Raw genomic sequence first — 17,186 nt, forward strand, 5'->3', positions numbered from 1 at the left:
CTGAACCAGATACAAAGATGTAAGAAAGAACCCATTTAAAAACAAAAAATGGGAATCAACTTTGTTAATCAAACCAGAGTGAAGCTTTGGGCAACTCCTTCTTTCCTTGTCCTGTTCTTTCTCATCCTGCCCTGGAAAAAAGAGGATGGACCAACATCCCCTTGGATTGCCTTTGATTCAGACAGACTAGGTGTAGTAGCCGTCTGTTAAGGTAGTTTAGAGATTTAACACACTTTGCATGCTATTGAATGAGACAGCTGTTTTCAGTAGAGTCTGTCTGGCAGTCTCTAGCTGCAGCTTAAGTATTTTTTTGGGTAGAAGTCTCTTTCTTCCAGAAGAAAATGACAATGGAAGAACTAGGGGATGGAAGACCAAGCTGGAGAAATTCAGATCAGCTATCAGGTGAAAAATTGGCAAAACATTGCTCGAAGACTCTGTGTTAGGTTAGGTGTCTTTCTAAAGTGCCTATTCATCCTAAGCAGAGGCTGTGGGTTTGATGTGGAAACTACTGTGTCTGGTTTTCTTGCACAGGTGATTTAAACATTAGCTCAAATAATCCTAATTGTAAATAAAAAAATTGTAACTGATTGTTAAAAAGTGAATGCAAATGACAGTAACATGAATGAGGCTTTGGGATGGTGTGTGGTTTTAGCTTTATTCTTCTTTATTTATTACTACATTGCATTGTGAAATTGGTTTTATGCTAGAAAGCAAAAGATTTTCCTGAATGAGGTCCTGTTTGGTGAGGTGTCAATAGAAGGCAGGGTGGATGAAGTACTCCTTTAAACCTGTCATGTATTTATGTATTTGTGTTGGCAGCTTTCCTTTTCTCCCACCACACCCATGAGCAGCCACATCAGAGTACTGGCCCTGCTCATCGCCATGCTCCTGTCTTGCTGTGGATTAGCAGTTGTCTGTGGAGTTGTTGGCTACACCCATGGCATGCACACGTTGGCTTTCATGGCAGCAGAGGTGAGACTTTCTTCATATGTGTTGTGGTTTCTGCTTTGCCTTTGACCCCTTACTTGGGGGTGTCCTGGTACACAGTGGATTTACTTTTAATTCCCATAAGAAAGAAACTTTGAAGACACAAACAAATCCTCCTGTTTTCCAGAAGTTGCCAGATTGGCATGCTTTCTGTCTTTAGCCTTTAACTCCCTGAAAAAAATCTTGGTCTGAAGAAGAGAATGAGAGGATAGACCTGTAAGATGATGCTGAAATCAAATGACAGCTTATGAAAAAGTAATGATTGTGCTTCATGAGCATTGCAAGAAGGGTTGGTGAAACAGCGCTTGAGAGAGGGAGAGAGTGTGTATGAAAGTGTAATGTGCACTTCAGCCTCTTTCTCTGAGGTTGTATTTTCTATTTCATTTCTCCCCAAAAGGAGTGAGACTAACATCCTTTCCTTAAGGCATACTTAGGGGATTTGCCTATGTTTGTGTAACGAGTTCTGTCTCAGCTGAGATGAGCAAGGCATTTTTGTGTGCGCCTGAACACTTTGCACTGTGGGGTAAACATCAGTATGTTTGTGGAGTGAACATCAGTATGTTTTTGATATTGTGATGGGTTGTTTCACTCTGCCTGAGGAAGTGATAATCTTAAACAAACAAAAGGAATCCAGTATAATTGCAAGTATGTTGTGTTAGCACATCCTTAGTTCAGATAACAAGTAACATGTACAATTTATTTTTCTTCTCTTATCTTGAATTCATACTTGGAGTTAGGGAGCAGGAAGGAAAACAACTGATAGTAGGAGAATATGATGCTTGTCACACCACAGGTCAGTTATTTAATACATCGCTTTATTTTTCCCTGAACACGAGAATATGCAAGACCAGATTTGTAATTAAACAGTGGAAGGGTATTGGAAGATTTAACAGTGTCTCTAAAAAGTGGGGTCTCTTTGGTGTCATGTCTGTTATCTTGGTTTGGCAGAAGGATTATCAGCATTGCACCAGCTCGGGGTAGGTTTATCAGGGAGTGTTGTGGTGCCTGTGTTGCCTCCTTAGCGCTGTGCTGTGTGTGAATGTTTGGGGTTGCAGGATGGGGCCCAGCTGTTCATTTCGGTGGGAGCTGTTCTGTGTGCTGATTAACAAAGGAGTGCTCAGTCAATGTAAGTATGGGGTGTCCAGCCAAGCCATGGATCCCCTGCTGTGCTGCTGCAGGGCAGCAAGGAACTTTGTGGGGAATGCAGAAGAAAGGATCTCCTAGCTTTGCTTGCAGCAACTGGTGTTTGAGAACATTCCTGAGCTGAGGGCTGCACAAGCCCATTGGGTTTGATAGTCCCAGATGTACTCTGGAAAGTTGTCTGATCATTCATTAAACTTGTTGGTGTGTCAGCTTCTGTAATATCCAAAGGCAACAAATTCCACATTTACTTGGCTCTATGTAAACGAAAGAGCTCTTTGAGTTGTTCTGAATCTTCTGTTTAATAATCACAGAATGATTTGGGTTGGAAGGGACCTTAAAGATCATCTAGTTCCAACCCCCCTGCCATGGGCAGGGAATAATGTCCTTAGCTATCATCAAATACATTTATGATGAAAATTAGCAAAGAATCATTCCCTGTTTAATATTTTTCATAGAATTTGTGATTTTATCATCCTCTTTTGCCTGTTGTTTTGTTGCATTTCCTTCTAAGCAAAAGAATTCTAGTCTGTTTAATTTTTCCTCATAGGAGATTGTCTAATATCTTGCCATTTTTGAACATTTTTAATATTTCCTGTATGGTTTAGGCAACCATGAGTAATCTCCTTGATTTTAATACCCAGCACTCATGTGAGTGGAATAAAACATTTAGGGTTCTTTCTGTACAGGTACTGGCAGTGACACCTCATAGCAGACTTCAAGCTCTTAGTAAAAAACATTAAATCTCTCAGACTGAAATGTTTTTCTGGTGGTGGCTTGTGTGATGCTCCTTGAGAGGGACCCTGCCAAGTGTATTCCATTAGTATGAATGAATTACATTAAGTTACATTAAGCTATTAATTTATCTTCTGCAAACATTGATTTAGCTCAGGGTTTTCAATAAAGCAATATAGATGTTTTTCTTGTGTTTTAGGTAGACTTCCCCATGTTCTCTGCTGCTTGTCAGCATTTTCTTTACTGCAGAGGGTGGATGTGAAATGTGCAAATGCCCAGAGAAAGTTGAGTAAGGACTTGTCTGTATTTTTGAGTAAACATTAATTTTTTTTGCCTTAATATATGGTGTTTGAGAATTATAGTACAGCAAGCAGTGTCCAGTCTGTCTGTCATTGTATGTTTTTCTTTTAAAGACAGCTAGTAAACAGTTGGCAGATATGTAGGGTGTTGCAAAGGGTTAAATATGCATAGAAGTATTTTGAGAATGCTTTTTACAGATGGAAAAAATTATTCAAACCAACCAGCTTATTGCTGCTTTGGGAAGTTAGTGGTTTTGATAGTTCTTCTGTCCTGTTTGTAGTACTTAGGCTGAAGGCATGCCATCAGACCAGTTTCACAGAAGTGGTTTCAGTTGCTCATTGTAAATCCCCTGGATCTCAGTGTCACTTGGCCCCTGCTAACTACAGGGTGGTGTGGGCAGTCTCTGGGGGAAGCATGTCTGCTTTTTTTCACTGTGAGGATAGAATGAAGAGATGGAGCACTGTGGGCTTGATGGATTACAGAGAGGTGATGGGGCCACTGTCTCTTAGATGATAAGAGCCCATGGAAATGTAGTTACCTTTTTGGTGACTTGTCTTTACACCTCTGATCTTACACTTTCTGATATACTCAGGTTTTGTGCTCTGTACTTAGCCTAGAAATGTAAGTATGATTAAAGAGAGAAGTTACTTTAGCAGCATTTACATCTCAGCAAAGGGGGGAATTATTTAAAGTTAACTTCCTCAAATTTCTGTTATTATTCAGTTCTTCCAGTTTTTTTTTTAAGAAGTGGGATGAGGAGAGTTAGTTGGTGGGACTGTGGTCTCAACACTTGCTGAGTGATAATAATTGAAAAAGGCAATACGTCCTGTGTACTCAGGAAAAAATGGCATGTAACAGCAGTAACACTAGTGGCTGCTTTAATAGCATTGTGTCTTTGGGAACAATTTCTTCCATATTTATTTATAAGCTTCATGGTTGTCTCAGGTATATTGTGCACACAGTCACCTATAGTGACCATTGGTTCACAGGAACTTGTTAAGCTGCAGTAAATGTGTTTTGTGTTTTAGCCCTTGAGCTCCTGCATCTGAGCCACTGTCCCTGCCAGAATGTTAACATGTATGTTTTTTTTCTTCCTCTTTTGCAGTCTCTGCTGGTGACAGTCAGAACTGCTCACGTGATTTTACGGTGAGTAGCTTATGTTTCACAGGATGGTTGCTCAGGATGTAGTGCATATAGCATGTTGATGTAAGAGGTGTATGTAATTACCTCATTGAATTGCAAATACGTGTTTGGAGATTGAGAGCAGTCCTGAGGAGAGACTTGGGGGTGTTGGTGGATGAGAATCTTGACATGACCCAGTACTGTGTGCTTGCAGCCCAGAAAGCTCAACCACATCGTGGTCTGCATCCCCACAGCGTGGGCAGCAGGTCCAGGGAGGGGATTCTCCCCCTCTGCTCTGTTCTGCTGAGACTCCACCTGGAGTGCTGCATCCAACTCTGGGGCCCCCATTATGAAGGATGTGGACCTGCTGGAGTGAGTCTGGAAGAGTCCTTAGAGATTTTCAGAGGAATGGAGCACCTGCCATGGAGACAGGCTGAGAGAGCTGGTGGTGTTCAGCCTGGAGAAGAGAAGGCTCTGGTAAAACCTTAGAGCCTCACCCAGTACCTAAAGGGGCTCCAAGAGAGCTGGAGAGAGACTTTGGACAAGGGCATGGAGTGAGGGAATGACTTCAAACTGACAGAAGGCAGAGTTAGATTTGATATGAGGTAAAATAATCTTCCCTGTGAGATTGGTGAGTCACTGGCACAGTGAGTGGTTGCCCAGAGAAGCTGTGGATGCCCCGTCCTGGGATTGGTCACAGCCTGATTGGATGAGGCAGCCAAAGGGATTGGAAAGAGATGATCTTCAAGATCCCTTCCAACCCAAACCATTTCAGGTTGATGAGATGAGTAAAGGTGGTTAACTTTAGCCTGTGCTGTTTCTTAAGCACAAGTTTTGCAACTGACTTTTTTTGTTTTATTTGAGTGATGTGTGTGTCTTATCCTGAAGCCTTTATTTGAATAAAAGATTGTACTGGTGTTTAAGTAGTTACATGAACATTTATTTTAAAGCCAGCTAGTAAACACTTGGCAGGTATGTTGGATAGTACAAAGGATTAAATACGTGTAGAAGCATTTTAAGAATGATTTTTACAGATGGAAATGCATTTTAAGAGTGCTTTTTACAGATGGGGGTTGAAATGCATGGATAACTTTAGTAGGTGGTGATAGCTTGAAGCTTGGATTAAAGATGGGTGCTGCTGGATGAAGATTGATAGATGCTACTTAATGTCATTCTACAGGGTTTGTTTTAAGGTCTTGGTCTTTTGAAGTTTTGCTTTGAAAAAGTCACATGCATGTGTACCTGTTACATGCCTGTGAGTGCATAGGTAGGACATGGTGTGTGACTCAGGAGCCTCTTTGTGCAGGTCACTCAGGTCTGACACTGAGCTGTAATGACTCACCTGAGAAACACCTCACATGCTGAAAAGTGTGGTTCTGTAGTTACTATAATTCTGACTTTTAGTACATGAAGTAGTTTTTAGTGAATGCTGCATCTTTTTTGTTAGCTGGTAATGTCTGTAGTGTCAATGTAGGCTAAGCACTGACTGCTTTTCGCTTTTTAAAAATGTTGCTGTTTGAAACCAGTAACATTAAAAGAAGTCCCCCTGGAGAGAGCACAGACTGTGAGCACAGGGCCTAGGAAGGGCAAAGAATCCATATTCAGAAGTTGTTTGAAAAATGGACAAAATAGTTTGAATTATAGAGATGCTATTTGACAGAAAAAATAAGAATAATGTTCATTTCCTCACTCTTGCAGATATGTAGTTCATCTCTGGGATCTCAACCATGAGGGAACGTGGGAGGGCAAAGGCACTTATGTCTACTACACAGATTTTGTCATGGAGCTAACCTTGCTTTGCCTGGACTTGATGCATCATATTCATATGCTGGTATGAAATACTGGACATAATGCTGAACAAATAGACTGGCCTTAAAGGGTATTGGGTATACGTATTTTATATATTATTTTTACTTTGCTTATTTTAGAAACCAGATATTACAGAGAAGTTACTTAAATAGAGATGAAAATATAGAGGGGGGATTCTGGCATTCTTTCCTCCTGTGTAGTTGGAGTTATCACAAATAACTTTGTTAAGGAGTATTAACTACTGTGTGTAAATCTGTTTAGTAGGTGTTTAATTAGCTTTTTTATTGAGTAATATCAGAGTGAGTTATTTTCACTGGCAGCAGGGGATGCTAAGCTGGACAGGACTGAATACAGTTTATCCTCATTATAAATGCTGTGCTGCCAAAGTTGTATCTGAAGAAGTAATGAGTGGTAGTATCTTTGAATATGCATGGTTGCTGTGAATGGACCCAACAAAAGTGAAATTCTTCAGGGCTGGTCTCTCAATTTCTTTGTCTCTCAAGACCTGATGCAGCTTCTTGTTTGCCATGGTGCTTGTTTCTAATCCCTGCTCTGTTTTTTTCCCAAGCTGTTTGGCAATATCTGGTTGTCAATGGCGAGTCTGGTGATCTTCATGCAGCTGCGCTACCTGTTCCACGAGGTGCAGCGGCGAATTCGGCGGCACAAGAACTACCTGCGTGTGGTTGGAAACATGGAAGCCAGGTGAGCCTCTTACTTGCTCTGTAATTTTGATGTAGATCTAGTAGAGAGGACACTCTTTCTGGTTTTAAGATACGTAGGATTGACGTGTAGAATGGCAGTATTACTGGTAACATATTAAGTGACAAAAAGTGGACTCCCCTGTCCAGTATTTCTTCTCCTGTATTCTCACACATACTACCTTAGTGAGGTGACAGAAGCTCTGCAGAGCTCTGCCTATTTCAGCTGTCAAATGCTTGCTTGGCTGGGATAGAAATCAATGCTCTTAATTTTATCAGACCATAGTATTCAGTTACTGACTGAAATGAAATCAAAATATTAATGAAAACCTGCCTAGCTTTAACTGTGTTTTTACTAAACCTAAAGCCAGCTCTAAGACTCTGTACCTGAAGTGGAGCTGAGAGCACCTTGGCAGTACTTTAGTCCATTCCCTTTTAGTGAGGTAATATGGAGAAATTGGGAGGCCTGCCAAAACCTAATATTATACCAGATAGTACTGCATCTCTGATCCAATGTTTTCAACGTTCAGCTATGTTCTTAAAAATTTTAAGAGCCACAGGGAGTTTTATTCTTTCTGTACATCACTGTACTGTTTCAATTTTGGCCCTCTGTGGGTTTGATTAATTCTGATTCCTGCTGCTGTAGTCCAGGTGGAGAAGGCTAGCTTGTCTAGAAATTCATGAGGTTTTCTTTTTGGAAAGTCATTTAATGGCTGTGATACCAGGTTAAGAGCTACGTAATAAAGTTCATCCACAAAGCATTGCTTCTTTTCAGTAAGATGCAGCCACGGATCCCTTTGGAGCTGCTCACAAAGCTGTTTGAGTTGCATGTGTCACAGACATCTTGTCTGAGCGACTTGGTGTGTTTTGGTCATTCTGATTGTGCTGGAAGAACCACATTCTAACTTCCTTCTGAAGCTGCCATTGGCAGCTGGCTTTTTGTGGTTCTTCAGGTATATTCCACACCAGGAGTGCTGTGAAATGTTGTTACATCACTCATCTCTATATTGTCTGTGTTTGGATACTGTGTAGTAACTGCTTACATGGCACTGTAGCTTAAAAAAAAGGGAAAAAAGTCAAGACAAATGGGAATGGCAAAATCTGAGGCCAAAAGTAGTCAGTCCATAAATGCTTATGATCCCAAAGAGACAGCTTAATGGGTACAGCTATTAAAACTCATTTAGAAAAATGACATAAACCAAATCTATACAGTTTATAATTTAAGGATCTCAACAAAATGATCATATAATTGTCTCTTGGAAAGTACTAAGTCAAAGTACAGTGCAGTGTAGCCTGAGTTATCAAAAAAATAACACATCTGTTGGCATAGCTCTCTTGATGAAATGTTAACATGAAGGGTAAGGTTTTCTCAGCACTGGATCCTCTAGAGAGGAGGCCATGCTGAGATTGTGTAGTCATTCCTTCTGTCTCTTCCCGTTTCTTCTTCATAGATTTGCAGTTGCAACACCAGAGGAGCTGGCAGTGAACAATGACGACTGTGCCATTTGCTGGGACTCCATGCAATCCGCACGTAAACTCCCTTGCGGCCACCTCTTCCACAAGTACGTGTCCAGGCTGGGGAGGGTGCACCCAGCTGAGAAGGGAAGGGACAGATGGGCATGGCTGAAATTTACTGTGGGATGGCAAGTAACAAACTACTAGCACAGCTGTTGGGTGCTTGCTGCCTGGGTTGTCTTGGTCTTCTTCTGACAACAAAGTACAAGTCCTGTTCACTCCAGTCATTTTCATGTTTGAGTTGTTCCACTTGGTGCACTTCTTTTCTCCCAAACTAAGAGTGTGCCCCTTTTCAGCTAGTGGGTAACTAGTATTGAGTTTCTCAAACACAGGTTGGTAGGTTTGTTGTGTGGAGGTTGTGTTGATTTTCAGGTGAAGAAGAAAAACGGGAGTCGAATCCTTAAGTACCTTCCAGATATCAGCTTTAAGGAGAAAACAGGGAATATTTTTCTGTAGTGCATCCTCACATGGTGGTGAGTCACCCAGGATAGTTGAGGAGGCCAGGTCTGAATTTGTGTTTCAAGGGGCAATGAGTCCATCAGGGCTGTAAAAGAGGTTAACCAAATCAGCAGAAATGGTCCTTAAGCAGCTGGTAGTTAGAATGGGGAGACTTTGGGCCAAAGGATCTTCCCATACACTGCTTCTTACACTCATTCAGTAGTGAACAGTGGTAGATGCTTGTGGACACAGTGTGCTGAGCTGGATGTGACTTTCCTTGGATCTTTTGTAGCAGTGCTTACACTTCCATACCTGTGCTTAAATAGGAAAGGAGATACAGGGATTGAATCAGGCGTTTCTGGAGGGCCATGTGATGAATATGCAGGTCAGTTAAATTGTCCCTGTGGCATTACTTTCTGTAAATAGCTTTTTACTCTTCTGGTAACTGTCAAACCAGAGGTTGTAATCTGTGTGCTAATTTGTTGTCATTTATGACAAACCTTGCCATAAATATTTATCTGTGTTCCAATAAGTCTCTAATGAGATAATGTGCCTCCATAGCAGAAACTCCTCTTCCAGTGCTACTGAATCATGTGAATATTTAATCACCTGCTGAGCACTTGAGAAGCCCAGGGTCTTCTCTTCAGAAAGGCATTTTCTCTGTATTTAAAAGGATCCCTTTGTATTTTTTTCTGAAGCAATTACAGTCCTGAAGCAAGTTACACTCCGTGGTGCTTTTAGGGAGGGAACATGTTACAGTGGATGGCTTGCATATAAAACCAGATGTAACTAATAACCCTATTTACAACCTGAGAGTGGTTTCTCTCCTCATAAAAGCCTGGTGATTTTGTCAACAGGCTGAACACTGTGTCCATTCTCAATTACGTGGGATTTTTTTTCCACCATCAGTTATTTGGAGTGGAAGAGAAGGTGGCAGGGAAGATTTGCATTGCTGAGGTCAACCCTGTGCCTAAATATTAAGGAAATGTATGGGAATAGGTGTCTGAATCTTTTAGGCATGTTGAAACTCTCTCCTTTACCTTCTAGGAAGCAGGCAGTTTCAAGAGTTGTTGCTCTGAAAGGCTGCCAGCCTTGACCTGCTGTTGGCCCTCCTCCTACTGAGGTGCTGTGAGTGACCAAGCTCTTCTGCCTGTGTGGTACACAATGGGTGTGACCACATCTGGCTTTTAGGGCCTGGTGCTGATGCAGCTGACACGGGGTTGTGCCCATTCCACCATCTCGGTTGTTGAGCAGCAGCAGCAGCAGCAGCAGCAGCAGCAGCATGGTGGCAGCTTGGGAAACTCCGGGTGTTTCCCAAGTGACCTCTGGAGTACAACTCTAGCAGAGGTTTGAGTTCGCTGTGGGCAGGGTGGTTTTCCTGTGGTCAGGGAGATGATGTTGGACAGCAGTGCCAGCGCCAGCATGCTGGTTGTGCTGGTGACCAAGGTGGTGGAAGGTGGCAGATTTTTACTGTGGTGCTTTGGTTGTTTCTGGGATATCCATCACTGTATATCCCTCCATGCACTATGATGGAAAACACTGTGGCAAAGTTTCAGCAGTTGGACAGAATCCTTGTATCCTTTACTTCACTACAGTCCTGCAATTAAGGCTTTTCCCTTGCCCTGTCAACCCAAACCCGTAATCTGTGCCTTCGTTCTTTGATCTTTTTGTATGTCTTTACCTTTCTAAAGTGTTTTGAGAACTTCTGGGGAAAAAACCCACCCTGCAAATCTGAAGTATGTGTTATAATATTGGGAAGTGTTCAGCTCTGTGAAATTCAGTTCTTCCACACTGAAAATTAGGTTTAACTTGAGCAAATACTGCAAGTGGGTCACATCAGCATGAATCAAAAAGCATGCACAGCTTTGATTGTTTGAACCAGCGTTTCAAACACTTCTCACTTTCTGCAGAACAGAAAATGTTCAGAATTAAGTAAGGATTGTAATGGCACAGAATTGCTAGTATTAATAAATCTGTTTAGAGAGTTCCTGGAGTGGTACTGACTTTTGTGGTTTGGTTATTGGTTATTTTGAAAAGCTATTTGAAAACACTGGAGGTGCCATTGCCTCATCACAGACAGAACTTCTATGAAAATGTGTCAGGATACATTAACAATGTGTCCAGTTGGTTTTTGCCTTTTTCAATTGGGAATGGTGAGAGAAAAGAAATGCTTTCTTTTCCCTTCCAGGCAAAACTTGCTTGTTCTGAGGGACAGCAAGCTTGAAGAGTGTTTTAAGCTTGCGATAAATCTGCATGCATGTTTATAAAAAGTGAACGCTTGAGTATTTTTAGTTGAAAGAAATAAGAAACCTATGCCAGAGTCATCAGGAGCTCATTAAGGGTATCTCTGAGCAGTCCACGTTGTGTACAGAATATGCTACAGCTGCTTGATGTACTTTGTGATAGTGGTGTCTTGGAAAAACACTGCAAACTCACCACAGTATTACTGTTTTCCTGTCAGCTCTTGCCTGCGTTCCTGGCTGGAACAAGACACATCTTGCCCCACCTGCAGAATGTCTCTTAATATCACTGACAGTCATCACGTGAGGGAGGATCACCAAAGGGAGAATCTGGATGAGAACCTGGTTCCTGTGGCAGCAGCAGAAGGCAGACCACGCCTGAACCAGCACAATCACTTCTTCCACTTTGATGGTGAGCTGAGCACATTTGACATCCGCTGCCGTTGCCCAAATAAACAGGGGGAGCAGCCTTCTGTAGAAGGGAATTCTGCCTGTGCTTCAGCTGAAACTCAAACCATGCTCTGCTTGTGTTTGTCAAACACCTTTGTGTTTCTGATGGTTCTTTTGCAAGAGCTCAGATGCATCTCTGAGGTTTCCCAGAGCTGTGGAGATTCCTTGAAAGATTTTGTACAAGTGCTCCCTTTTTCTGGATTTGTTGTGGTCAGCAGCTTCAGTTACTGGCATTTATTCATTGTGTGCCATGTTGACAAGCAGAATGGGAAGTGACTGTCTTTTTTTTTTGTTACCATGTGGTGGTTAATCAAGGACAGTCAAACAGGGGGAAAAAAAGCCCTCTGTGGTGCAGTCTAAAAGTCAGTCTTTCCCCTATCCCCTAGCTACTGTGTGGTTGTCAAAAGTCCGTTTGCCACTCAATTTACAAGACACTTGCAATTCTTGGTTAGGTGCAGAAGATTAGTTTCAGAAGGAATCATGTAACCACAACAGTTTTACATGTTTGGGGTTTTTTAGTAGTGTGTTACAAGTACTCACAAAGCAGATGTAATTCCAGGCCATGGTAAGTTCTGTGTACGGAGACAACTTGTTTTGAAAAAGGCAATTTATGTTGTTTGTCTTCCAGAATTTTTTAGAATTTTTGGTATTGGTGTGTGCTTGTCTTCCACAATTTCCCAGGTTTTGATGGCAGTCTTGGTGTTTCTCAGTAGATTTCAGTACTGCAAATATTCAGCTTTGGGCTCTAGCCTTGTGGAGCTCCCATGAGGCAGTTGAGATGCTGCAAACTTACATAGTGACCTTTCCTCATCTGTGCTTGTTTTGAAATCTTTGGAGATTGTGGGGGGAGAATAATGGGCAGAGAAGGGTCAGACAATTTCTAGGTACATGGCGACTGGCTGATAGCTTCTGCATGGCTTCCACTTCTGAGGTACTTTAGGTCTTCAAAGGACATTTATGTTTAGAATAACATTGTATTTTTGATGGCTGTCCCTCCCCAGTGCTTTCTGGTGACTTGGAGACCTGCAGAATTACCATGGAGATAGAAGGAGAAGTGGCATAGAGCAAAGCCTGTGTTTATTTAAGTGGCAGCACAGAAGGAGGAGGGAGCCACCCATGTGCCCTACTCTGTTGAGCTGAAGCACATGATTGCAGCAGTCACTTTCTCCAGTTACTCTGTGTCCCTTTGAAGTAATATTTCTCAGTGATTACCCATTTTGGGCCTGGATTCAGATTGCTTAGAAGCTGTCCCGTTTTTTGTGAAATTGCTGCATTTATTAATATATTCCAGAACTGGATTTGACTCTGGATTATTTTAATTTTCAATTTAATAGGAACATTAAAAGAAGAAAGCAAGGGTATGTTGTTTCCTTGATCCTTTTCCAGCCCCCACATTGTTAAACCACTATGTGACAGTGTATTTGAAGAGAGTACTGGCAGTTACTGATTCACTCCAACCATCTCCATGTTTGGGACACCTTAGGGATAGATTGCACTGCAGAACTCCCTGCATGTACCTTGTGGAATATGAAGACTTACATTAAATACACGTAGAAGTACTTGGCCTGCTGAGATCCTCATGTGCTTTCTTGACTTTCTTGGTTTTACCATTTCTTACTTCCAGGCTCCCGAATTGCCAGCTGGCTGCCCAGTTTTTCCGTGGAAGTGATGCACACCACCAACATCCTCGGAATTGCACAAGCCAGCAACTCCCAGCTCAATGTTATGGTAAGACTGCACCTCAGCCTTCCCATTTGTGTTGTGTAGGGGAAGGGGTTACATGGAGATGGAGAACAGAAAGGGGAAGGAAGTAGAAACAGTGGTTAGACACTAGATGAAAGCTGTTCTTCTGAGTGAGAAAAGCTTTATTTTAGTGAAGTTAGGGCTATATTTGGGTTCAAATGTGCCAGCATAAAAGAACAGTTCTGGAGGTAGGTGAATGAGGAAGAAAAATGACATGTTCTTCTGTGTAGATAGGCAGACTTTTTGTCAGCTTGCTTAGTTCAACTTCTTTAGCTCTTTTTCATTACTTCTGTGACAACTTGCAGCACTAAAGGGTGTGTAAAGACAATTTAGCTGTTGGTCGAATAGTAACTGATCAAACTCATTCTATAGCTTTTGGTTTGTTTTTTTAATCTTTAATAGCACTAAGCTTCAAGATAGCAGTTCCAGTGTCTTACAAGTGTGAGGTGGTCTCTCTAGCACCCTCAGCTTTTGCTGATTCATGATGATGGTAGAAGTGTAGAGGATGAAATTCCAGATTTGTTGAATTCATCTATAAACACTCTAATGTACAAAAAGGAAAGGCCTCATGAGACACTTCTTTTTTTTTTTTTTGAGAAGTACTATTTCCTTTGAGTTCTTCAAGCTACTGTATTCTGTACCTTGTTAATAAATGTTCAGTGAGGTGTCTCGTGAAAGTGATGGAGTTTTCAGAATATTAGGTCTTTCCCATAGCCTTTACTTCTGTTTAAACATCAGTAGGTAAGGCCACTATTTTTTAGGGTGTTTGAAGCAGGGAGGGAGCAATAAGGTGTTGGCAGATGATTTATTAGTTAAATATGCAGGAACTCTCCATCTGAGGTCAGTTTAATTTTTCTTTTAGTGGACATAGTGACACAAATGGGCTTTTGTTAAGGATGAGTAATGGTTTTTTAGGATTGTGTATTATCAAAAGTAGCAACTTATATTAAAATGTCTACTTTAATGGAAAGGCTCAGGTTAGCAAATTATTAAAGTGTTACACATTTTTAATAGAAAGTAAGTGAAATTCTCCCTTGTGTTACTGAACAAAAACCTAGGGAAGTATTCTGAGGGGAAAGCCAGAGGCTGAAATGCTAAATCAGTTGGTTTGATCACAAGTTAGTACAATGGAGAGTTGGGTTTGCAGTAGTTGCTTGTGTTGGAACTCACTGTCAATTGGTGTGTAGTTTTTGCTTTGCTCTCAGAACTCCTCCACCTTTCTTTTCTTATTGCTGTTCTCATTCCCCCCTGGCCCCCACAGCTTTGGGCATTAGCGAAAATAGACATTTTAATATTAAATGAAATCTAGTTGTTGGTCTCTAAAAGCATATTATTTGTCTTCCCTCTTACCTTTACTTATTTAATTTGGATATTTTTTAACTAACTTGAAATTGAATTATAATTCAATGTCAGTTGTTCCCTGACAACTCAGTTTAATTTACTTGACTTTTCAGACCCTATTAAACTGGTTTGTAGGCAGGATGGCTGGAGGGAGTGGCTTATTAAAACTTGCTCCATTTGTCCTTATCGGTACCATTTTGGAACTAATCTGTCAAAAAGCAAAATTGGTTTTTTCTTCCCAGTGTTGATCTAACTTTCAGTCAGCCATGAGTTTTGCATAGAGCTTTATTTAAAAGGCTGTCATAAGAAGAGGGTTGGGAAGCCTTTGAAGCCTTTGTGCATCTACAGGCACTGTTCAGGGCCATGTGGTGTCTCCCTAGGAGCTGCAGTTTTGCTGTTGACTTCAGTGGAGGCAGCATATTGCCCTGGAAGTCAATGCCAGCATGGGTTTTCTTTCTCTTTTCCTTGTGTGTGTGAGTTTGCATATCATAAGCAGCATCTTTGAGCTGATAATATTTTTAATCTCTTTCTGTTGACATACTTATCAGTTACCTTCTATTTACTGCTGATATTGACTGTATTGCTTTCTCCAGGCCCATCAGATTCAGGAGATGTTCCCTCAGGTTCCTTATCATTTAGTTCTGCAGGATCTGCAGCTAACTCGTTCTGTAGAGATCACGACTGACAACATCCTAGAAGGGCGCATCCAGGTGCCTTTCCCCACACAGGTGAGTTATAAGACTGTGCACCTAAAATTACTTTCTTTCTTATCACAGCACTGAGCCTGTTAATAATGAGTGAGGGGAATGAAGCAAGTTGAAGCACTGGTGAATCTGGGATTTGTTTTTCCCTTTGTTTAAATCTCTGTAAATGCAGTGTATTCAGTCATGTACCAAAAATATATTGAAAATATCCTAGCTAGACAAGAGACAAATATTTGCTCAGTTAATGCAGCTCTTCCCGGTCTCTCTTGTGCAGAGCTTTTAGAACATTTCCAGTTTATTTCTCTGCTGACAGATAATTGAATTGTACCACTTAGGAAAATTTTTTGCAAAGAAAGTCGGCAAAATGATGCCTTGTTCTTAATTAGTGCCAGCAGATTTCAGTAAAGCAGTCTGGGGACAATGTTTCTGTTAATAAGAATATTGAATTCAGGTTCTGTGCACATCAGATAGCACTGTTATCTGGAGTCTGCGTGTGGGGAAACAGAAAGAATTCTCTCTCAACACAGAGCATTCTGTTTATTGCTAACTTATCTGTTTCTAAATTGAACACAACGCCTGACATTGCAGAGGGCAGAGTTTGAATGTGTTCAAAGAGCTCGGGTTTTTTTGCCATTTCCCACAGTGTTTTAAACCCATGATGTTTGCATTTCAGCGTGCAGATAGCATTAGACCTGCATTGAACAACTCTGTGGAAAGGCACAGTACTGATCAGGAGGATACTGGAACTGTCACACAGGTAATTTGGCATGAAAATGGGCAAAAAGCACAATTAGAAGCTGCATGGACTGGTAGGTGCCTGTGGTTCTGTACCAGGTCAGGTTGGTGGCGGCCCTTCCTTGCATTTCTCATCAGAGCTAACACGGTCAGGCAGATAAATCAGATATGAGTATGGTGCCTCTGTAGAGGATTAGTTGTGTGCTTTTCTTTTTCTTCCTTGAAGGAAAGTGCTCTCAAATGGTAAAAAGAACAGAAGGATCATCATGTCTCTTTTCATGTCTGATCAGCCCATGCCCATCTGTGGAATATGAAGAGCAGGCTGCTTTGCTCTTCCCCTTTCTCTTCTCATTCCCATTCTGTACATCTCCAAACACTTCCATTAAAAAGAGGAGTATTTCTTTTCTGGGTATAAGAATTCTTTTTGTGTTCTCGAGGAAGCACTTTAAGACACGGGGAGCTTTGCTGGAAATGGAGTGAGATATAAACAGACCAAGAGATAACAGCCCTTCTATATACAAAGCACAATAATGGGTTTTGCTGTTCTTCACTAAGGGCTTTACTAAGCAGCATGTGCTAGCTAAAGTGTGGCAGGGAAAAAAAATTACCCTGTGAGTAGAGTAAGATCTCATTTCACTTTTGTTTTCTCTGACTGTAATAGTGACATCCTGAGGGTTTCTGTTTTATAAATCTCCCTTTCTTCTGGCTGAGTGAATTTGTGAAGTGTGTGACTTTCTCTGCAGCCTTTAGTGACCTGAATACCCAACCTGTTACTACCTGGAATTCAACTGTGGCAGTTCCCTTGTTAGCAGGTTGCAAAACAAAAAAACCTTTGATTTGGTTTGATTATGCAGTTGAGGCTGAGGAAGAGGTGGTAGCGATGGTACAGGTATTTGGTAAGGGCCTGGGGTAGCAGCTACAGAACTGCAGGAATGAAAATCTTGGTCTGGATCAAGCATTTTTTGGTTTCTTTGAAGGTTTTAGAGGCATTTGCCCTGCTCTTTAATGAGAGAAACCTCTCTTGGTACAAATGGTATCTAACTAGTTATCCTTAGCTTGGTTCTGGTTTCAAATTCCACTTTGAATGATTGTGTTGCTGTTCATGTTTCTTCTCTCCTGCCTGGCACTGCCTGTATTTCTGTCCTTCCTTCTACAGAACCTGAAAAACCTGAGAGTGGTGTTCATACATGACAGCACTGAGCATGTGCTCTCTAACAGAGATGCCTTTT

At 41.4% G+C, this 17,186-nt stretch overlaps 1 protein-coding gene across 1 annotated transcript in view; it reads left to right on the top strand.

The window, feature by feature from the left end:
* Positions 1–17,186, top strand: part of AMFR (autocrine motility factor receptor) — a 28,413-nt gene that overhangs the window by 4,824 nt on the left and 6,403 nt on the right. The window contains exons 4-12 of the mRNA XM_039558516.1: positions 820–972; positions 4,268–4,308; positions 5,983–6,115; positions 6,662–6,795; positions 8,243–8,353; positions 11,206–11,396; positions 13,059–13,162; positions 15,112–15,246; positions 15,896–15,979. Of these exons, the coding sequence (XP_039414450.1) occupies positions 820–972; positions 4,268–4,308; positions 5,983–6,115; positions 6,662–6,795; positions 8,243–8,353; positions 11,206–11,396; positions 13,059–13,162; positions 15,112–15,246; positions 15,896–15,979 (1,086 nt within the window). The remainder of the gene's footprint in view (positions 1–819; positions 973–4,267; positions 4,309–5,982; positions 6,116–6,661; positions 6,796–8,242; positions 8,354–11,205; positions 11,397–13,058; positions 13,163–15,111; positions 15,247–15,895; positions 15,980–17,186) is intronic.

Source organism: Corvus cornix, chromosome 11 (genome assembly GCF_000738735.6).
Source record: "Corvus cornix cornix isolate S_Up_H32 chromosome 11, ASM73873v5, whole genome shotgun sequence".
NCBI classification, from domain to species: domain Eukaryota; kingdom Metazoa; phylum Chordata; class Aves; order Passeriformes; family Corvidae; genus Corvus; species Corvus cornix.